The sequence below is a fragment of the Borostomias antarcticus genome (genome assembly GCF_949987555.1).
Source record: "Borostomias antarcticus genome assembly, chromosome: 9".
NCBI lineage: Eukaryota > Metazoa > Chordata > Actinopteri > Stomiiformes > Stomiidae > Borostomias > Borostomias antarcticus.
Window position 1 is genome coordinate 13,631,667 of NC_140242.1, and position 24,536 is coordinate 13,656,202.

Here is a 24,536-nt window from a genome sequence, read left to right on the forward strand (position 1 = left end):
GACCTCCGGAGGTATACACCTCAGGAAACTGAAAGAAACATAATTTCAGGGTTACACCTCAGGAAACTGACAGAAACAGCAGGTCAGAGTTACACCTCAGGAAACTGACAGAAACATCAGGTCAGAGTTACACCTCAGGAAACTGACAGAAACATCAGGTCAGAGTTACACCTCAGGAAACTTACAGAAACATCAGGTCAGAGTTACACCTCAGGAAACTGACAGAAATATCATGTTAACTAGCAGGGTTACACCTCAGGAAACTGACAGAAACATCAGGTTAACTAGCTGGACACTTGATGGTACACTCTAATAAAGGGTGCTTTATAGAACCGTTGGTTAGAATAGAAATAGATTCCAAATAGAGCGCTTTTTAGGTCAGAAAGAACCCTTTACGGTTTCCAACAGTACCTTGAAAAGAGTTGCAGTTGTTGCATATTATAGCACCTTTTTTGTCATTTCTCATGAACCACACTAGTAAATGTAACCGAGTGAAACGTTGAGTACTATAGCTGGTGAAACTCACTCCTCAAAGGAACGCTAGCAGTCCCTCCAAGAGGAACATCCCTATTGGTGCAGTTGTCAACATGTCCACCTCCAAAGTGGGAAACCTGGGTTGTAATCCCGTCCGAGGCATGCCGAAATAGATGGGTGACTCATTTGTTGTTAAAACAACCATTTCTCCCACATGCCAAACCAAACAGAGATCAATAGACCAAGATGACATATTACTACTACTGCTACTGCTACTGCTGCTGCTACTACTACTACTACTACTACTACTACTACTACTACTACTACTACTACTACTACTACTACTACTACTACTACTACTACTACTACTACTACTACTACTACTACTACTGCTGCTGCTGCTGCTACTACTACTACTACTACTACTACTACTACTGCTACTACTACTGCTACTACTGCTACTACTACTGCTACTACTACTACTACTGCTACTGCTGCTACTACTACTACTACTACTACTACTACTACTACTACCACTACTATTACTACTACTGCTACTACCACTACTACTACTACTACTACTGCTGCTACTACTACTACTACTACTACTACTACTACTACTACTACTACTACTACTACTATTACTATTACTAATACTACTACTACTACACTACTACTACTACTACTATTACTATTACTATTACTACTACTATTACTATTACTATTATTACTATTACTACTACTACTACTATTACTATTACTATTACTACTACTACTACACTACTACTACTACTACTACTACTACTACTACTACTACTACTACTACTACTACTACTACTACTACTACTACTACTACTACTACTGCTATTACTACTGCTGCTAGTGTGTTTGGAGAGATAACTTACTCTGTGATCACAGGAGAGGGTGGAGCGGTCCATCTTGTATGGTGTTTTCATTGGCGATGATGGAGAGGACTTGCACTTCATAGGGACCTCGCCTAAAACATAAAAGAGAAACATGTTTTATTCTTTAAACGCCTACAGTACAGTGGTAAATTGTCTCAAACACATGAGGGGTATGACAAACTCTGCTACTCTTGCACTTTGGCTTGCACTTTGGCTTTATTAATAATAATAATAATAATAAAATAATAAAGTGTATTCGTATAGCACCTTTCATACAAATAAATGCAGCTCAAAGTGCTTTACAACAGAGGATGTATACAATTAACCCTATAAAATATAACATAAAAATAGGCATAAAATGAACCAAAAGTAGGAAAATAAGATGGAAGATAAAACACAATAGGAGATAAAGATAAGAAATCAAATAAAATACGCTGTAAAAATTACAGTTTAATAAAATATTGTACTGGAGCTATACATTAAAACAGAAAGAAAAGTGAAGTAGCCCGCAAGTGCAAAAGGATCTAGATAAAAGCTTAAGTGAAGGTTTTTTGTTTAAACCTATTTAGCGAGCTGGCTTCCCTGATATCTTTAGGTATTGTGTTCCATAGCTTTGGACCTTAATTGACAAAGGCTGCACTCCCGATCTTCTTCTGACTGTTGCTGGGAACTTCTAGTAAACCAGCAGTGGATGATTGCAGTGGCACTAGTTTATGCTCTTAGTGACTTTAGAAAGGAGATGCACTTGTGAGTTCTGATGAGTAGTAGTACACTGACTTCCTATGTTAAATGCAACTACGGTAAGTCACTTTGGATTAAAGCATCAGCTAAATGACTGTAATGTAATGTAATATCTGAGTAACAATCCATTCATATCATGATTTCAGGGGAAGTTCTGAGATATGCTTCACATCAACTCGATTATTACTCTATTACTCAACAAATTAATTATTTATTGACCTGTTTTTATCACTATTTATCTTGTATTATTATTCTGTTGTTATAGTACTGCAAGGCTGAGGGAGCCTGGCTTCACCATCCTGATGACATGAGCTCACATTTTGTTTCTCTCCGCAGATCAGTCTTGTCACGCTCACATTCAGACAGATTTCCACCCAGTCTGTGACCCATGTTTCGTTGCTCTGATTAGTTTTCAATTGCATCTGGAGGCATTTCGCTCTGAGACAGTTGATAACGCCCCTTGGTAATAAAAAACATTTCCAGACAGACTGAGGAGCCATAACATAACAAATTGTACTCCCTCATACTGGTATAGTGGATGTAACCAATAAAGGAATCTTGAATCTCGAACTCACCCGACGCACCAAATGACAAGCTGCCCATCATACTGGGGGCGCCCAGGGCCGCCTGGGCATAGAGGTTGGCCCTCTCCCTCCTCAGCTCCTCCTCTCTCTCCCTCACCATCCGGATCTCATCGTCCACCAGGGACACTGTAGAGCGGGAGCGAAGCTTGAAGAAGGGGTTGTTCAGGAAGCTCTTCTCCTGGCCCTGCTGCTCTCCGCCGGGCTTGTTCAGGCAGAGCTCCGACGCGCTGCGGATGAACAGCTTGGAAGCCTCCAGGATGATCAGGTTGGGGCCGGAGCCGCTGTCGAAATGCCACTCCCCGAGGCCGCGGGCGGCGCTGCCCGGTGTGGCGGGGTCGACTGGGTCGCCTTCGTCGTCGGGCACGAGGATCCGCGGCGCCTTGACCGGCGAGGAGGTGATGATGAACGATGGCGTCAGAGGGGAGCTGGGGGATCTGGGGATCTGTGGGCATCCGGTCGATTTGTCCGTCTTGGAGAACCCTCTCTGCTGCTTGGAGCCCTCCTCTCTCTCCACGGACAGACGGATCTCCCTCTCGATGGAGGTCTCTGGGTCGTCGTAGGGGGACCGGTAGCTGGAGTCGTCCAGGCCCGAATCTTCAGAGCAGGGGCTGAACTGCATGTGGGGGTAGTCCCCAACCAGCGGCAGGCTCTCCATGCTGGGGTCTCTCTTGGGCTTGTCGATGTACCTCACCGGTGTGTACATGAAGCTATGGCTGCCATGGAACGCGCCCGTCTTGCTGGTGGGCGAGAGGACCAGGTTCTTGGTCTGCTCCTCCATCTCTAGCCACTGCTTACGGGTGACCTGGAAGTTCACGTGCTCCGTGCTGACGTTCTTGCTCCTGGTTTCCTGGACCACGCAGAAGTCCTTCGGCATCTTCTTGTTGGGATCTCCTGTGATGTGGTGGGCGTGTAGGTGTGGGTTGTCATCGTTGTTGTTGCTGTCTTTTTCATCATCGCTGTTGTTGTCATCCAAGGTTTTTGATAGCCCACGGAGAGGGTTAAAGGTCACATCCTGTGTGGCGGTCCCATTACCAGTGACATCATCCAGTAGCTCTACCACTAATTCCTCTTCCTGTGTGGTCTCCACTTCCTCATCCATCACTTCCTGGTAGTTATCAGCGTGGTTATTCACCTCGACCTTCTGGACAAACAGCTCCTGCGCGCTGAGCTGCAGGCTGTCCAGGTACGAGTCGTCGTCCTCCTTGTTTATGGAAGAGGAGAAGATCGCTCTCCACTTCTCATCATTCTCGCTGTCGGAGGAGGCCGCTGCTATCTCCACCCTCAGACAGTCGTCCAGCTCGTCCGGGTCTTCCAGGTCCGGACAGGACTCGTTGGAGACGTCGGACACGGCCTCCTCTCTGATGTACTGCTCCAAGAGGGACTCCCCTGTCGCCTCGCCGCCCAGGGGGTCGCACTCACAGTCCTGAGACACACAGGGGTCTGTTGCGTCCTGACCTGGTGTGTCTTCGTCGGGTAGGGGCTCTTTGGCCTGTGGGTCTTTCTCCTGGGTGTCTTGTCTCTTGCGATGACCCTCGTTCTCATACACACTGTCGGCACTGGAGAGTGTGTCGGAGACAGATGAGGCGATGGATTCGTTGCGGTTGAGTTCTTCGCGCCTCGAGTCCAGGATCAGAGCTTCTTTCTGACGGGTGCCGAGCCCGTCCCCCGGGCCACCTAGCTCCTCAATCTCGATAGTGCCCATCGGCAGGCGTGTTAAGATGTTGAGCTTGGCCGTTCTGCCCGGGGAGTCCAGGCCGTCGGCGTCTAAGCAGACTTGCTCGTCCTCTACACTCCCCAGGGCTTGTTTTTCAGGCGAGTCACTCACGGCCAGTTCCACTTCTTGGTCCGTTACCGTGGGCACTTCGGGTGGTTCGCTCGTCTCCATGGCAACTGCCTCTGAGCTGGATCTGGCGTGGTTTGGATTCAGATGCTGAGGGTCGGCGTAGCACTCCATCACTCCCTTCCCACCCAACTCAGTTACGCCGGCAGTCGCTTTCTGGAAGGAGGAGGAAAAAGAAAGAAAGAAAGAGAGAGAGAGATCGAGAGAGAGCGAGAGAGAGAGATAACATATTCATCCGTCAGAGAGGGAGGCTGAGACTAGCCTCAACCCTTGCTGAATGCAGGATGGAAGAGTACTGCTCTCCGGAAATATGAAAATCAATGTCCTCTTTCTCAGGTTAAATCTCACCACATTGCTTGACTTCATATCCTCCTCTTCTCTGTATATCATTATTTGTCCAGTGGTATGTTAAGCCCTCTCTGCACGCACGTCTGAATGAGATTCCTCTCATACACAGAACGCACCTCAGCTCACAGCACAGTGACAACGCACAGCTGGCCAGGCAGCCTACGGTTTCATTTTATTCACATTGTCAAAGTATGTGATGGGCGCTGTGGTGATAAATAGATATGTCATAAGATGTCTTAAATCGTATCATATCGCTGCATCGTATGTGTTGGTTATTCACTGAGACCATTAGTTGTAAACATGCATTGATATTAAAAACGTAACCTGTTAGCTTTTACATTGAACTGAAAAAAAACAAACTTGATAACTGTGGTGCACATGCAGTAGCCTAGCCTACAATATCATGGTATCCTAACATAAATACTATCCATTTGAATTCTACTAGCTTGCACTAAGCCTGTCCCAGCTAGGAATGAGACGGTATACCGTAAAACCGTGAACCGCGGTATAAAATGTCCTCGGTATTAGAACCGTGAGTTTCTGTGTTTACGGTATTACGTTTACGATATTACACAATGATGCGCTGCTGAAACTTCACATTTCAAGTTGCTTGCAACAGTTAATTTTGTAATTTAATATAAGATTGCTATTAATAAACTGAACTTAATTACAATAGTGTGTATTTTCCATCATGTGTTGCAGTGTAGTTCCTTCAAAGTAAAATACTTGTTTTTTTAATGTGTGTTGGGGAGGTGAAATGCCATATACCGTGAAATACCGTGTAACTAGATACCATACCGTACCGTACCGTAATGCAAAAATCCATACTGTCTCATCCTTAGTCCCAGCCTCCCATCTGTTCAAACGGGACTCCAAATCTGTATCCCTTCAAGAGGGAGACGAGAGGCTACAGAGTCCTATACTGTAGCTAATTGTGGAGGGCGGACCGGAGGGTGCAGTAGTTTGTTTATGAGGCGTGAATCATTTAACAAAGCAGGGAACAGTGCAAGGAGGCAGAGCGCCAGCTCGGCTGAATGAGACTGGGCCGGTTATGTAAGACTGCAGGGATTCATATGTGGGTGGGCACCGTGAAAAATCATTCAAAAAAACATGTCAAACTCTCAATTTCAAAGACAAGAACCTTAAAACAGGGCTAAACATTATTTTCCCTTTACTACTCTTTGAACACACACAGACACACACGCACATACACACACGCATGCACGCACGCACGCAGACACACAATCACCACACACGCACGCACACAAACTACATGCACTCTCTCTTTCTCCCTCCCTCTTTCTCTCACAAATAAAACACACACACACATGCACTCTCTCTAATACTCCCTCTCCCTCTTTCTCTCACAAACACACGAACACACGCATGCGCATGCACACACACACACACACACACACACACACACACACACACACACACACACACACACACACACACACACACACACACACACACACACACACAGCACCACTGCATTGCCCCAAGTCCAGTGTCTCAAATACATGGGGGGCTTAGCCCCAAGGGGATAATAATAATAATAATAGTAATAATATAATAACACCAACAACAACACTAATAATTATAATTATTATTATAATTATTATTATTATTATTATTATTATTATACTCTGTTGATCTCTGTCTCTACTGATCTCTGTCTGCTGATATCTCTGTCTCAATTGATCTCTGTCTCTGCTGATCTCTCTCTACTGATCTCTCTGTGTTGATCTCTCTGTCTCAGCTGATCTCTCTGTCTCTACTGATCTCTCTGACAGTGATGTAATTAGTGCCACTGTGCCAAGTGCCATGGCGATGCCTGTCTGGGGTGGTGGGTTCTTTCATGCCAAAGCTTGTGGCATCACACACCCCACAGCGGCTGACCGCCAGCCTGCCAACCCCTAGTAATATTTCCTCTCGATCATCTGACCTCATCTAGGACCTCTTTGTAGGCACATTCCTCTGTGCTATACTGGTGGCTTGATGCTGTCAGAGAGAGAAGAATCGGTGACTCCAAAGAGCAAAATGCCCATGTCTCTGACCACTGTATATTTCACTGGCTCAGTGCCCTTTATAACAAACATGTCTCTTTTCAAGACAGGATTTTTACTGTTAATCTTTCCTATTTTTGAGAGTTAGCAGTGGTCGGAGCTCACACAAATTTTTTTTAATAGTAATTTGTTGTTTTGATTATCCCCAGACAATTGTTGACATGACAGTCTCGGGAAATGTGATATCATACCTTCTTTGTCAGCTGAAACAACACCACTATTTCACATAGCAAACCACTACCTCTCTGCATTCTCCCCCCCCCCCTCTCTCTCTCTCTATGCTCCACACCTCCAGTAGGCCCTATCCATACCTGTGCTCTGTAAATGCAGCCTATGCATCATGTTGTTTTGTATGGTTCTCTTTCTCCACTGAACTATTCATCCTTGATCCTGCTTTCCATCTTCATTGCTTCTTAAAACGGCTATCCTTTCTCCTCGTGACATTTTGATTGTAGGCCTACTTCAAGCCAAACAAAAGTATGTTATTCGGTTATCGACAGAATGAGATGACAGCCTGGGCACCATGGCAACCCTGAGTACGAATAACACTTTAGTGAGCGACTCAGCCGGTGTTCCGACATCCAGCACCACCTCCTCACGGCTCCCAGCACCGACGCCTGGGTCTCTCTAAAATGATGCAGCGTCGATCCCATTTGCATCGCACAGACAGACAGCTGTTAATGGGCTAGATCTGCCCACAGAATAATATAATCAGAGTGCCATAGAGTAGAAACAAATGGACTACAGCGAAGCAAAATAGAAGAGAGCAGTAGCACAATTTTACCAATAGGCTACATTTACCGTAAGTGCAGTCCATTTAGAACACAATAGACTAGAATACTTAGTTCGTCCAATTGTGACATTTGACCTCCCGCCCACTTAGACCCAGGTCTCTCTATTCATCCAGACAGTTTTAAACCCACTCTTACAGCAGCCTCTAGTTAGCACTTTTAGCTGTTTGCTAACAAGACAGTATTTTTCATTAAGATAATGTAGCTGTGGGCCTCACCCATCTGAGATGAGTGGAGAATCACAGCCTATAAATGGTAACTTTCTCTTTAAAGGGGTCCTATTATGCTAATTTTCAACAATTTAATGTAAGTCTTTGGGGTCCCCAAAACATGTCTGAGCATTTTTGCTGAAAATACCATTCAGAATAAGCGTTCTAGCATGCCTCTATACCCCTCTGTTGACCATGACATCAGACTGAGCGGATAAAGCACATTTTCATATGCAAATGAGCTCAGCTAAGAGTAAGTCGGCAGGCTAGAGAACGAGGGCTGTTGATGGCGCTATACTACCTAAAATATAACTGGCTAGCCTGGACCATCCACAATCGACGTCACTGGGACACATTTCATTGTCCTCTCTCCCTGACTAAACATGCTAAATGTGCCCATGTTATTATCTCCACGGTTGCACGCTGTTACTACATTCGCTAGCTAGACACCACCAGGCTATGACACCATTCGACTACAAACAATGAAAACATTGTTGTCCATTTACCTTAGTTGTCAGCCTACTTTAGTTGTGTTATGTTTGTTAAATCTCTTGTTTTTGCACACAGGGACAAGTGAGAATAGGAAGATACCCTGGGGTCTACATCTTAACATCACGTAGGTTTACCTGTTGTTACAACCCTAGGTTAGAGTGAGCACCACCCACTGTACTTAAGGGTGCTTAGCACCTGCCAAGGGGGGTGGGGTTATTATTTCGTTTTGTATTTTCTTTGGTGCCACTGGTCTCCTTGATCCCTGTGTTGCTGATAACATTATATTAATAAAAGTTCTTGATTTATTATTGGTTTCGGAGTTTTGTGTTGCTGCACCCTCACCTGCTATCTGTTGCCTTATGTTGCGCCCTTCCTCCCTGAGCCACCTTGTGGGGGCGTAACATAAAATGGGGGCTTGTCCGGGATTTGACATGCATGACACGTCCGACAGAAACTGGCTACATCTCTCTTTAACCATGGCCAGAAGAAATGCTTTAAAACTCAGTCATAGGTTTTTGTGACCCCTAGATGTCCCGACCAGAGATGATCATGAGCCAGAGATAAAACAGACTGCCGATATGGGGTAGGCACGACAATCTGAACTACATAACTCCACTCATTCTCAAAATCAATGCGGGATTTCCACCTCCGCATCAGGAGGCCATCTTCCACAAAATAAGCTACTTCCTTGTTTCTAGCCATTTCTGGAGCAAGAGCAGCAGCAAAACATCTGGCTAGACTAGAATCCTCATTCTGAGCAACAATAAGACTACTACGAGTCATGGGACGTTGAGTTGTCTCAGAGATAAGCTTATCACACTGAAGTAGCTGGTCACTCGTCTCATCAGTAGGCTGAATAGACCCAGGTGGGGAAGCAGGCGTATCAGACAACTCAGTCGCGAACATGGTCTCGGACAGGTCCACTACCTCACCCAAACTACGTGCTTGAGCACGGGTGACTGCACAAACTGAAAACACTTCAGGGAACTTCTGAGCCAATACGTCAGGCAACAAAATCTCAGGGCGTTCTAAAACCTCTAAAACCGGCATAACTCTGCCACCAGCGATGTCATTCCCTAATAGAAAAGTAACACCTCTCACAGGTAAAGACAGGCACACGCCCACTTTAAACACTCCCTTAGCTAAACCGCAGCTTAAATGGATCTGATGGAGAGGCACAGACACGAAACCCATCTCGATGCCTTGCACCAAAACACGGGAGCCACTTGACGATTCATCAGAAAAAGGTAACACGTCTGACAATATAAAAGACTGTGCTGCTCCTGTATCTCTTAGTATGCGTACCGGACACTGGTCCGACTCACTGCCACTGAGAGAAACCAGGCCATCCAACATAAATGGTGCATAACAGGGTTCTAGAGCGTTACACACCTCCGGGGCCATTGACACTGGAGCCGTCAATGTCTGGACTAAACCAACCTCTTTTGGTCGCTTAGTTGGCTGTGACAGCTTGCGTTTTAACATAACACAGTCATTCTTAATGTGCCCCGTTTGATGGCAGTAATAGCACTCTCGTTCCTCATTGGAGCGTGGAGCCAATAGGCGGGGCGGACTAGACTGTGTTTTAGCGGGAGCCAGAGGAGAGTAGGTAAAAATCTTACTCTCATTTCGGGGTGCACCAAAGGTCTGCTTGTGGGTTAGTATGAACTCATCAGCAAGCACAGCAGCCTGGGCTAACGTCCCAACATTTTGTTCATTTAGATAAGTGGCCAAACGGTCAGACAGACTATTCTTAAACTCTGAGTAGTATCAACTCAGACAGAGAATTAAAATCAGTCACGTTACATGCTTTACACCATCGATTAAAAAGACCTTCTTTCTCACGGGCGAATTCCACAAAGGTTCTGCCCGGCAACTTTTTGTAGGCACGGAACTTCTGTCTATATGCCTCTGGCACTAGTTCATAGGCTCGAAGCACAGCTGTTTTAATAGTCTCATAAGACAAGCTATCTTCTAGAGAGAGAGCGGATAAAATCTCCTGGGCCTTCCCAGTCAACTTACTCTGGAGCATTATAGCCCAGACGTCTGCAGGCCATTTCAAAGCGGTAGCAACACGCTCAAAAGCGCTGAAGTAAGAGTCTACCTCGGCCTCACGAAACTGAGGTACTACAGCTATATTTCAGCTCACGTCAAAACCTCTCACCACCGTGGAGGAACCAGCTCCAAAAGTAGCCTGACCAGAATGTGGAGCAGGACTCGCAACTTTAGCAGCCTCTAATTCTAGTTGCTTTATTTTAACTTCATTGTCAAGTTGTTTTATTTTAACCACGTTCTCCAGCTCTAACATCATTCTGCGGTTGGAGAGGTCAGCCTCCATGTCCAGCTCCATTTTACGAATAGCCAACCGATGACTGTACTCAGCATCTCTCTCCTTCTCCTGAGCCTCGATCTGTAACCGAGCTAAACGTAACCTATGCCGGGCGTCATCACTACCAGCTCCACTACCCATGGAAAGTGGAGTAAATTTGGGCACAGTACGAGGAGGCTTAAACTCCAGATTAGAGGCCCCATCCGTAACGGACTCAACCTCAGCCACCTCTTCCTCCTGCCTGTCTACTCCTAGGGGAGTAGAGGAAGTGGGCGGAACATCAGACGCACCTCCGCCCGTACTAAGCACCTTCCTGTCCACTAATAGACAAACCACAGCGTCCTTCAGCTCAGGCTGTACCAAACTTTTTGAAAGGGCAACTCCAAAATGTGCCGCAATGGCATGCAGATCCTCCTTCCTACACTGATCAAGCTGCTCTACAGAAGGAGCGCTAAGAAACCCCTCCAGGTCAAAAATAGCCATTATGACTGATGGTCAACCACAGGCCACCCAAGCCTCCAAACACGGCACAACCAACGTAACCAAACTAAACCAAAAAAACAGCCTACTTGACGACGTGTACACTGCACACCAACACTCACATCTCTGTTGCACTTAAGGATCAAAGATCCCGGACGAGCCCCCATTTTATGTTACGCCCCCACAAGGTGGCTCAGGGAGGAAGGGCGCAACATAAGGCAACAGATAGCAGGTGAGGGTGCAGCAACACAAAACTCCGAAACCAATAATAAATCAAGAACTTTTATTAATATAATGTTATCAGCAACACAGGGATCAAGGAGAACTATCAGTGGCACCAAAGAAAATACAAAACAAAATAATAACCCCACCCCCCTTGGCAGGTGCTAAGCACCCTTAAGTACAGTGGGTGGTGCTCACTCTAACCTAGGGTTGTAACAACAGGTAAACCTACGTGATGTTAAGATGTAGACCCCAGGGTATCTTCCTATTCTCACTTGTCCCTGTGTGCAAAAACAAGAGATTTAACAAACATAACACAACTAAAGTAGGCTGACAACTAAGGTAAATGGACAACAAAATACAGAAGCTTCACATGTAACATAACTAAAGGACAAACATCAAACAGAATCAAAACAAACCAGCGCTCTGCCACAGCTCTCCAACTAAACACAAATCAACCTTGCTCTCAAAAGGGAGAGAGAGAACTGAAGGAAAAGGGGACTATATATAGGGCGTGGGACTGGCTGATTGGAGATATGGAACAGGTGGTGAATGATAATTGGTGAACCAGGCGCGCGCATCTGAGAAGTAGGAGAAGTGAAACAGAAGGGGGAGACAAAAACACCACAAAACAGAACCAAACACAGTAGGCCTACATCCATACAACATACATAAACCACACACGTAACATACATTCTATAGGCCAAGGGGAATCCTATGATGTTCACTTCTTAACATTTTATTATTTTTTAATGACTACTCGATCAACTGGAAGTCTACCAATTTCATTCCACTAACGTTACTAACGCTATATGATGAGACGAGCATCCGGGTTGATCGAGGCAAAAGAGTTTGTGTTAGCTATAGCGTTAGTACTAGGCCTATATGCAAAGAAACACACAGCTTACAGTTTCTGCATTATTTCCACGGACAGTTGATATTGCTTGATCATTCAGAAAGAGTTTATCAGAAAATCCTGCATTGTACTGACACAGGTGGGAAAAGCGATTGGGAAAAAAATGGCTATCACACACTGCCAGTGTTTTGCCAATTTCAGTGAATGTTGCTATAATTAAAATGTATCTACTCAGCTCTTCTGTCCTTTTGAGCTTGGGAGACGATGTCGCGAATTATGCTACTTAATACATCCAAGAACAGAGCATTTTCTGTGAGAAGACATTATGCTAGCTAGCGGGATCTGCAAATAATGTCAGTCTTTATAGCCAGGTAAACAAACGCAGGTGATTGGAGGTATTCAAATGGGTGCAGGATTATTATAATAGGTCCACGACTCTGACGTAATTTGACACAGGAGATTGTAATGGCTTGCTGGGACTGACTTTTTTTTCCTAATGTTTTCATTTCGGCTGACCACAACAAAATTACTGGGTTGTTTCACTTCATACTTTGTGTATTAGTAGGCCCATCAGAGACTCAAATGTATATGCAAAAACCATCCACCTACCAGCATCTCCAAGATCAGCCACAAAGAGATCATCTCCAGACCATCTTCAAAACCCAACAAGTCACACACTCTCTCACAAACACCTAAAATACACAGATTAGGGCGCTTTCACATCTAAAGGTCTAGACCAAGGTCCGAACCAGAATCCCATTTGGTGCTTTCACATTTGTTATTTTTTATTGATTAGTTCCATAACTTTCGCTTTCACACCAGCGGACCAAAGGATTTTTGAGAGACATGACATGAGAGACATTGAAATGAGGTCCACTGTGGAGATGAGTGTCCCTCCAGACCATTTCCTAACTGTGTGTGTGCGTGTCTGTGTGTGTGCGTGTCTTTGTGTGTGCGCGCGCGTGTGTGTGTGATGTGTTATTGACCACATCGAGTGGCCACTGAATCCTCTGAGTTGTCCCATGCTACAGGTCTGTCAATAGGTGACTGGTGTCATAGGTCGGCCATTGAACCGATATGGGATTGATTTGTGTCTGGATTAGTTTGCATGTGGTGTTATAATTCATTACATACAAGGCAAGCCGGATGAGACATTTGTGATGTGTTTTTTTTTTCTTTCTTTTTTTCTCCATCACAGTTTGGCAACCATCAGCCAAATTACACCCAGCAACATGTCACACTGGATTCTGCAGAGACATGTGTGTCATATCGTTCCAATGGTTTGACTTTCTGTCTGTCTGTCTGTCTTTCTGTCTGTCTGACTGGCTGTTTGTCTGTCTGTCTGTCCATCCATCTGTCTGTCCGCCTACCTGTTTCAATTCAAGGCTGTTCTCTTTAGAAAGAACATTTGAAGCGGTGAATAGTTGGAGCATCTTGAATAGAGACAGGAATCTGTGTGGGATAGCCATATAACTGACATCTACTGATTGTACAACCTACAAAAAGACAGAGTTTGCCATGAAAAACACAAGTATATCTCCTAACACAAACATAATATGAAGGGAAGAAACATAAAATGTATTGAAAGATTGGATAGGATTGAATATGAATGTTTTTCCCTTTGATTAATGTTGATTCGATTCGTACAGCTGTCTTATGAGGTTGTCATAATGGCATTATAAGAGCCTCATATAAAAGCAGCGGTCCAGTCATGATTGTTTTCCTGTGTGACAGCACTTGAGAGATGGAGGGTGAAACGTGGCCTACGGCATTCAGAGAGCTCCTGCCTCTTCCTGCTTTCACCCACCAACCTGCATGAGTGAGAGGCCACTTCATCACTCATCTGCATACTGAAGTAGATGACGCTCTCTCCTCTGAATGTCTCTCTCATTCTCTATCTCTCTCTTCCCCCCCCTCTGTCTCCCCCCTCTCCCTCCCTCTCTCCCCCTCTCTCTCTCCCTCACTCTCTCTCTCCCTCCCTCTTTTTATCTGTCTATCTCTCTCTCTCCTTCTCTTTCTCCTTCTTTCTCTCCCTCCCTCCCTCCCTCCCTCCCCTTCACTCTCTCCCTCCCTCCCTTTCTCTCCTTCTCTCCCTCCCTCTCTCCTTCTCTCTCTCCCTCTCTCTCTTCTTCACTCTCTCTCCCTCCCTCTCTCTCTCTCTCTCTCTCTCTCTCTCTCTCTCTCTCTCAGAGTAAAGGCTGAGTCACAGACATATTAAAACACTAATATCAAGAGTCTGTTGAATCAGGTTGTTTACATGATCATGTTGAATCAGATCCTTTAAATGTTCCTACCATGTTCCAGTTCAATTCAGTAAGCTTCTGTGTAACCCTAACCCTAACCTTAACCCTAACCCAAGGTTGACATTCCTGACCAACCCTAACCCTTGACATTCCTGCCTAACCCTCGATATTCTGACTAACACTAAACCTAACCCTAGCCATTGACGTTCATCTACATTTTGTTTGTTGTCACTTGCATCCTCTCAGCTTTCAACAACAGCACCGTATGTGTTCAATGTTCAGAGAACGTGCTGATAAATTAAACCGTTGGATTTGTTGTATATACAATAAAGAATATGCATCTAATCAGAGTCTTTAGACAAGTATCTATTATCTGAGCAAAGCTCTCTCTTCTTTTCTTATCCCACACTTCATCTAAACACACAGGTCCTTCACTCCTATCCTTCATTACTTTAAGTAAAACACACAGGAATGTATCTGAGCAGAAAGGCTACTTTCTATCAGAATGTCTGTCTGATGGGTCATCTGAGCCCTGACGGAGATTAGAGATGAAATCAAACACATTTGCTTCACTAACTTCTCTCTCTCTCTTCCTTTCTCTTTCTTTCTCTCTCACACATACACACACACACACACACACACACGCACACACACACACTCACACACACACACACACACACACACACACACACACACACACACACACACACACAAATACACATGCATACGCACAGACACACACATTAACCCTCACTTGCCAAACAATATCCCTATACCATACGACTCCAAATCCACCAGCACCCATCGCAACTCGCAGTTTCAACAGTCTGATACGCATTACATTATTAGCCAACCCACAGCTCTCTTCTGTGCAATGACATACGCTGCCGGCTCAGACACCCATCACTTCTCTGAGCATGGGAGGTCTGTGTCTCCTACCTGGTGCCTGGTCCTGGAGGTGAGATGGTAGAGTGTGACGATGGCTGAAGGGAGACAGCATGAAGCTGGTGGCTCTCAAACTCTCACTGAATATGTGTGTGTGTGTGTGTGTGTGTCTGTGTGTGTTGGGGGAAGGGGGGGGGGTAGTGTAGCAGCCAATAGCAGAGCAGTGATGCAGAGACTCTCTCTCTCTCTGTCTCTTTCTCTCTCTTTATCCCCCTCATTCTTTCTCCAGTAGGACTCTCTCTCTCTCTCTAACAAAAACCCATATGCACACACAAGCGCAGTAGTTTAAAAAACACATTTTAAAAGTAATGTCTGATTTCATCATCACACATTTTATTTCAGTTTTATTTCCAAAGCATTATGAGTGTTATCACTGGTATCTTCTGGAATAATTTTCTTGTTTGGTACAAGATATCCTATGGTTATATAGAGCCAACGACAGTAGTTGTTATTAAGCACAGAAGGCAGCAACAGGTAGGACACTGTGGCATCACAGCACTTTCACTGCCAGTTTGACACACATCTACAATGAACAGGAAATGTCTTCAGCTCCCAGAATAACACTAGGCTAGGCCTAGCGCATAAATATTTATCTCTATCTGCAGTGTTCTTACAATAGACACTTTGGTTGTCTCACAATCTTGAAACCATCATGACAACATTTCGGGTTCAGGGTCTCGTCCGTTGGATCATTCAGTCTAACAAGTCCTTTGTTTGTTGTGTAAAGTAGAAGCCAGTTCCACAGCTGTTTCCTGCTCCTGGTTCTTCATGGAATAAGTATGTGGAGAGCTGGCTGGAATCAAACTCTTTGACGGCTACACATTCTCTCCTAGCTTTGCCATTCTCATTGCTGTGGAGAAGAGGAATGGAGAGTGTTTCAGTTTTTGTGACTTCAGTCATTTTAAAAAGAGGTGATTTTCTGTTCTCAGATTACTGTTTAACTTCTCTTAACCATATACAGTAGATTCATTTTTGGGTAGGGTCTTTTCCTGACGAGAAGGGAAAGACCAAACTGACTGATCATCCTCAATTGTAATAGCGATACACTTGTCTTGCTAAAATTGAGAACTGAGCATAATGTATATGGAAGGAATAGACTTATCCTCTGAATTGTCATGTCTTATATAAAGCTTGAAATGGCCTCTTATGTAACTGTTTCTCAGGCATAAAGACTCCACTTTCGCTTTCTCTGCCTCTTTTCTGATTGCCTGGGGAAAAAAAAATCACTCAAGGACTAGAGTTGCAGAGCAGAGCCAGTAAATACCAAGGCCTATGTGTTAGCTGAAACCCTCTCACTTCTCCTCAGATCCCTAGCAACACAAGCATTCAAGTATTCAAGAATAATTCATTTTGGGTTGATTGTAATCAGTGTTGATCGTGTATTAGAATAGCTGGTATCGTCAGTGAAGGAGTTTAGTAAAAGGGTGAGTTTGACGACATTAGTGCAGATTGATTTGGCATGCTGTTATATAGTCTGCCCAAAGAAAGAAGAGCAAAACGTGATTGTTATGACATAGCATTTTTAATCAGATATAGGAAGACATGCTGAACAATAAGGTGCACAGAACACAATAAAGAACATTTGTCATTATACATGAAATGAAAAACGTTCGCCTTGAATAAAATTCAGCATCAACACAAATAAAAATTACATTCCAGATGAGTTATCGCACTCATAAGGAAGTAGCATCATCCCCTCATCACCACCAAGCCAATGACCAGGTGTAATGAAGAACAGCGACCACAGGGTGGCGATCACATCTCATAAAAACCCAGAAAGCTGAGCTGTTCTCTGACATTTTCTGTTTTGTTTAGGAGAGCGTTGGGAAGAAGGTGTAAGATGGTGAGAAGGTGTGAGATGGTGAGAAGGTGTAAGATGATTAGAAGGTGTGAGATAGTGTCACCCCATGCAGAGGTTGTCAGTAGGCCAGGCAGCCCACACAGCAGCATGTGTGTGACAGAAGGTCAGAGGTCAGAATGTGTTGGGGGTTTAGAGAAGGCAGAGTTAGGGCTTGGTGAGACAAAGAGAGAGAGAGAGCGTGAGAGAGAGAGACAGGATCAAGGAGATCCCACTCAGGAGCAGCCCTGCTCTTTGTTGTTGTTGTTGTTGTTGTTGTTGTTGTTGATACCTGTGGTGGGTGAGCCGTCTGTCCCTTCTCTGTCCATCTGTCAAGGCAGCGGTTGCGCTTGTCCTGGTTTGTGGGTGAAGGTCGGTCGGTGAGACCGGAGGTGGTCAGAGTCTGTCCGGCGCTCCTGGGGAGCGACTCTGTGACGGCTGGCGTCCGCCGTCGTCAGGTGAGGCTGGAACACCTGGCTCCGGCAGCCCTCGGGGTGGTACGACAGGAAGGATTCGCCATTTTCGCCGTTGCTGTCATCGTCTTCGTCTTCGCCGACAACGACCAGCTCTGCCTGGATATCTTCCTCCTCCTCCTCCTCCTCGGCGGTCTGGTAGCCCATGAAGATCATGGTGACCGGCTGAGACGGGAGGTCGGGAGTCGACGCGTTGGCTGCCGCATGGAGGGTGGCCTCGCCGGCCGGGTAGAGGGGCGACTCCCTGCAGCACTCCGGCACTGTCCTCCCCGTCAGAGGAAGCGGGCCGCAGACCCCCCCCACTTGCCGCTGGACCGGGCCAAGCCGGCTGGGGTCCACACGCCAACCTTCTCCGCTGCTGAGACTCCCGCTACCATCTCCGGGGCCAACCGACTGGTGAGGAGGACGCATCTGGGGCTGTGGGAGGTGCTCACCAGGCACGGGGGGCTGCAGGGTCTCCTCTCCCCAGCTCTGAGCTCGGTCACAGGGTTCGGCATCCAGCTGGGAGGGGCTGGCGGTCCAACATCCGTCTCCCCAAATCTGAGCCTCGTCCCTGGGCACGGTCTCTGGCTGGAAGGGACTGGGGCTGCGGGTCTTGTTGGGGGTTCGCCGTCCGTTGGGGGCAGGGCTGATCTGCCTGCCGTCCGCCCCCCTCCCGGGTGTGCAGGGCCTGCTGCCGCTGCCCGCGTACGGGGCCGCGTAGACGGGCTGGTGGTAGCGCACCTCGCTGGGCACCCCGGCGTCCACGGCCTGCTGCAGCAGCTCCTCCACCTCCAGGGGACTGAGCTCCTCTCTGGCACCGCCGGGCGCCGCGCGGCCGTCCGAGCGCAGCGCGTACACTGACTTCCTGCCGTCGTCGTACACCTTCACCCCGCCCCTCTGGCACTGCTGGGGCGTGACGGTGATGCTGGCCGTGGACACCACCTGGCTCTCGCCCGTACGAAGGTCCTTCTCTACACTGATCTCCATAGCAAACATGGCTACGGGTGGAGAGGAGAGGAGGTGGGGAGGGAATTAAAGGAATGGAAAAGAAAGGAGAGGAGGAGAGAGGAAAGTGAATGTAAGCATATCCTCTGGATAAATTGTCATTTATTTCAGTGTAAATTAAGGTTCCATGTCTATGAGTAAAATGTGTTTTCCATGTGCAAATCACCTATTCCATTGTCCAACAAACATGAAATTGCAATTTTTGAACTGATGTAATTGGAATAGCAGGCTCAATCATTTAGGCGGGAAACAGAGGCACTCCGCATGACTCTGCGTCAACCTTAGAGAAGTGCCGAGCTGATTGACTGATCGAATCATTTCCAAGTGTTCGTCATGATCTGGTTAATTGGCTGTGCGTACCCTGCTCAGGCTCCCCCTCCCTGGCAGACGCTCGCTTGGGACCAGAGTTGCTCAGTCTCACAGTGGGGCGGGGCTTGGGAGTGGCCGGCGTGGCCAGACCCGTGTACTGGATGGGCTCTGGGAAAGAAAATAGGTGGTTTGGGTCACTTCTGAGGTAATAATGGCCTTGGTCTGATTATTGACGGATTAATGTGTATCAATGAATACATGTCAGTATTTATTAAAACTATATTATGTTAAGGGAAAGATATACAGCGTTGAGAGCAATAAAACTGTTTACCTGGATGGAATTCAGCATTTACCTCCTGTGTGAAGATAGAGTTGTTCAAAAATGGCGGTTCAAGAAAGCGTGAAGAGAGGTTGTTGTGACAACCACAGAGGAGATTAAAGGAAGACACACCAGTGGGATTATTTACAAGCCTTTGAGTTGTCCTTGTTGGACTCAGGCAGCACTCAGGAAAACAGAAAAAAGACCATGCATTTAGACCGGGTGGCGCTTAATACTCATACACAACTCCTACTCATACACAACTCCTACTCATACACAACTCCTACTCATACACAACTCCTACTCATACACAACTCCCACCATGTCAGTCATCATTTACCAGACACCTCTTTTCTCCCCTTCCACAGAAGAAAGAACCGTATACCAGCCTGGGTAACGCACCAAACACACACACACACACACACACACACGCACACACACACACACACACACACACGCACAGACACACTCATCTACAGTGTCTCTCGTTGGAAAACAAGCCAGAAAACGCGCAGTGGCACAGAGCCGTCCTACACAGAGACAGACAGAGAACGGCCAATGGGATGAGAGCGCTACCTTGATGATGTCATCAGTGGTCCTCTCCACCTCCTTCAGTTTCCTCAGGATCACCTCCTCGTTGGCTGAGATGCTCAGCTCCTGGCTCTCCAGATCCTCAACCTCCTCCTCCATCCTGGACGGGGACACAGAGATGTGTTACAGCGTAAAGGTACAGTTCTGTTATGTGTTATATGTGTGTCTGAGAGAACAGACAGAGAGAGAGAGAGAGAGAGAGATTTTACAATATTTAGAGTAACAGTTATATTATGTGTTAGCTGACAGCACAGAGACAGACAGATACTGTAGAGAAAGAGAAAGAGATGTTACAATATTTAGAGATACAGTTATATTACGTGTAAGCTGAGAGCACACACAGAGAGAGAGAGAGAGAGAGAGAGAGAGATGGAACCTACTTCAGAACTCAATAACATGAAAAACCAGGAGGATTTCAGTATGAAGCTCTATTTTTTCAGTCTACAGAACAGTGTCAGTTGTTGACAGTCTGTTAGTGTCCTGGTCTGGGGTCATGGTGAGGTCTGTCTCTCTGAACCCTCATCCTCAGCCTCGATTGGCCGCTTTGTCCGGCTGACAAGGTTTTGATTGGGTCTGGCATTTATAATTAGACAATGATCTCTGTCTAGATTGGGTCTGGTGTTTATAATTAGATGGCTTTGATTCAAGCTAGCGGTCACCGGGGAAGCAGCTCGCTCCAGCTCAGCGCTCCCTTTCACAGGCGTCACAGCTGTTTACACCAGCGCCACTCCTGCTCAACAGATTTTTAATGGGATCTGGTTGGATCAGGGTCAATATTGGCCTCGGGAAAAACTACCCTGACCTTGTGAGCATATACAGAATGGTTTGGCGAGGTTAAGTGGATATACCGTCACTGCCACTAGCGTATCCCGGATGGTTTGACGTCAAATCAAATCAAGTCAAACTTTATTTGTACTGTACAACGCATTTCATACACAGAGGCAACACAATGCACTTTACAGAGAGCAATGGGGGTGGGGTGGGGGGGGGGCGGCATAGGTCCGACCCCTACATTTTCAGGAGGGAAGCAGAAAAACAGTTAATCCAAGGGCCGAAAAAGTGAGCTGTAAAAATTCTTCCCTGACCTCTCTCAACGAGAGAGCAAGCTCCTGGATAATATTTCAGTCTATTGGCTATAGGCACGTTTCAGAGTACTAAACATGGGCTAAATACTTCATAAGAGAGACATGACTATCATTAGAGTAGATAAATAGTTACAGAGATGTTGCCTGCATGGTAGGCCATTGTGTGTTAGCTATCCCTGTAGTCCATAATAGGATATTTAAGTGTATCATATAATAAAGCCCAATAAGCACTTACACATGACTAGGTGGATATATCGTCACTACCACTAACGTATACAGGGTGGTTTGACGTGGCTAGGTGGATATACCCTCACTGCCACTGTGGATAACTGGATGGGAGGTTGGGGGTGAAGGAGTGCTGTAAGACTGTGTTAACCTGCAAAGCTAAAGTATAATAAGCATTTGCCTAGGGAGATGAGGCACATGTACTAATTGTTGTTTTGTTCTCACATGCAGGTGTTCACACATGCAAGCACACACACACACACACACACACACACAAACACACGCACACACACACACACACACACACACACACACACACACACACACACACACACACACACACACACACACACAGACAAATGTGTGTGTAGACGTACACACTGTCTTATCACTCTCTCTCCCTAACCTCCCCCCTCTCTCACACACATACATGTACACACACACACACACACACACGCACACACACACACTAGTCCATTAGCAGGCAGCTCTTGAACACAAACACACACACGCCCGCCCACACAGACATGCACAGACACACACACACACAGACACGCACAGACACACACACAGAGACTGTTCTACCTGTGTATATTGTTCTGCAGCAGGGCTGTGAGCTGCTGGTCCTCCAGAGCCTGGGCGCTGGTGGCCTCCCTGTCCTCCTGACTCTGTGGGCTCATGCCCTCCATCAGCCACTGCTCCCGCAGGGACTTTTTCTGTTCAGATAGCAGCACGTCAATACACTCCAACTCTCAGCCACAGCCATGTGTGTGTCTATGTGTGTGTGTGTGTATGTGTGTGTGTGTCTGTGCATGCGTGTGGGTGGGTGTGGGCGTGTTTCTGTTCAAGAGATGTCTGCTAATAGACTAGGCTTTGGACCACTCTGATGTACAGTAACTACCTAGACTACAGTACATAAAACACATAACGTTTCAGAAGAACTGAGCACTCTATGAATCACGGTGTACCTTCAGAAGAACTGAGTTCTCTGATCATCTACAGTACCTTCAAGTATTGGAGCTTTAACTTCTCCTCCTCGATTTGCCTCCTCTTCTTGGCGATGTCCTCCTGGACTCGTCTCTTGTCCTGTAAATGACAGGATGAACATACAGTACATCCAATCTGACCACTTTAACAGAGTCTCAGCACACTTTACAGGTAAACCAGCTGCTGATAGGATGTACAGTAACACTGGAGGAGAGAGGGCGAGACAGGGCGTTAGGGGCGTGTAAGGGTAAGGGAAGGTCAAAATCAATCAACATAGAACATCTATGTATATAAAACGAACATCATTACATCATACAGTACAATACATTGCACAGAACATTACCCAACAGTTTACTGTACATTGGCACATGCACATTAGTCTACATGAGTGAATAACTTCCACAGCCCACGGTACAGCATATCACTGGAAATGAAACACCTGTTGCCGTTTCATACTGTATCCTCAACCTTGAATTGACAGCAGCTGGTCCCATAAATCTAGCCAATTGGAAAGCCCCAGCATGTCAGTGGCGTCCAACCAGGGCGCCTCCCGTTCTTTTTTTAGTCACGTGACCCACAAAGAGACTCAACCTGTGGACTGTGGCCAACATGATGTTTCAGCAGGTCCTGTCTATTTATAGATTAACTTAACACACTGGCATTGGGCTGGGGGCTGGTAGTAACAGAGTAGTAACAGAGTAATGCTGGGCTGGTAGTAACACAGTAACATTGGTAGTAACACAGTAATGCTGAGCTGAGGTCTGGTAGTGAGACAGTAGTCACACACAGTAATGCTGGGCTGGCAGTAACACAGTAACATTGGTAGTAACACAGTAATGCTGAGCTGGGGTCTGGTAGTAACACAGTAACGTTGGGCTGGGGACTGGTAGTAACACCGTAATGTTGGGCTGGGGGCTGGTAGTAACACAGTGATTTGGGGCTTGTAGTAATACAGTAACGTTGGACTGATAGTAACACAGTAACGTTGGGTTGGGGGCTGGTAGTAACACAGTACCATTGGGCTTGGGGCTGATAATAATACAGTAGTAACACAGAAATGTTGGGCTGGGGGCTGGTACTAACACACTAATGTTGGTAGTAACACAGTAACGCTGAGCTGAGGCCTTGTAGTAACACCATAGTAGCACAGTAACCCTGAGCTAGGGGCTGGTAGTAACACAGTAACGTTGGGATTTGGGCTGGTATTAGTAACACAGAAACATTGGTCTGGAGGCTGGTAGTAACTCAATAATGTTGGGCTGGTAGTAACACAGTAACATTGGGCTGGGGGCTGGTAGTAACACAGTAATGTTGGGCTGGTAGTAACACAGTAACATTGGGGTGGGGGTTGGTAGTAACATTACCAAGGGTAGTATTTGTGTGTCTATTCTCAGTCTGGTTCAGCTGCTGTATACACTGTGATTTGTGGAGGGATTGGTTGTGTCACTGTGTTTATGTCCCAAAACAAACACACTGTAAATAAATCGAATAAATAATTAAATAAACAAACAAAAGCAGATCACCAGAGAGGAAGAAAGTGTGCTGTCATTTCCTTTGCGGAAAAACCTTGACATACCTAGGTGTGTGTGTTGTGTGTGTTTGTGTGTGTATGTGTGTGTGTATGTGTGAGTATGTGTGTTGCTGTCAGATTCATTGTTTTCTATTATTATCCCAGCAGTCCCGGTCCCTGCGGCCCCCCACCCTCCATGACATCATCAGATCTGCTGTAATCAGTGAAGTGTGAGCCCTCGGTGCTCACACTTCACTGATTACAGCAGATCCTACAGATGACCGATAGTGATGAGTTGACTCTTGACTCAGTCCAGCACTAAGTTGCTGACATTTATGTCATGAACATGAGTGAAGAACCGTAACTGGACTTCACATGCTGTCCAGGAGATCTTGTCTGCTGTCATTCAGGATCAACACAGCTTGGTTTAACACCCATTTCTATCTGTTTCAGAATTCTTCTCTTTGATTGCTGAAATCAAGAGATGACAACAGCAACACGGTACTTACTGGTATTTCTACCCTATCTAGAGGCTCTTATCCAAAGTGAAACCGTACCTCTCTCCTAAGGACCTGGAGACAGTCATCCATGCTTTTATTTCTTCAAGATTGGACTACTGTAATGCCTTGTATGTGGGCCTTGACCAGCGGTCACTGAGGCGCCTGCAATTGGTCCAGAATGCTGC

At 46.1% G+C, this 24,536-nt stretch overlaps 1 protein-coding gene across 1 annotated transcript in view; it reads right to left on the reverse strand.

The window, feature by feature from the left end:
* Positions 1-15,864: 15,864 nt before the first annotated feature.
* Positions 15,865-24,536, reverse strand: part of palmdb (palmdelphin b) — a 27,815-nt gene continuing 19,143 nt past the window's right edge. The window contains exons 3-9 of the mRNA XM_084443399.1: positions 22,360-22,440; positions 21,940-22,070; positions 20,030-20,144; positions 19,466-19,490; positions 19,186-19,302; positions 17,658-18,818; positions 15,865-16,378 (exon numbers count right to left, since the gene is read on the reverse strand). Coding sequence (XP_084299525.1) covers positions 17,698-18,818; positions 19,186-19,302; positions 19,466-19,490; positions 20,030-20,144; positions 21,940-22,070; positions 22,360-22,440 — 1,590 coding nt within the window. The 3' untranslated portion in view covers positions 15,865-16,378; positions 17,658-17,697. The remainder of the gene's footprint in view (positions 16,379-17,657; positions 18,819-19,185; positions 19,303-19,465; positions 19,491-20,029; positions 20,145-21,939; positions 22,071-22,359; positions 22,441-24,536) is intronic.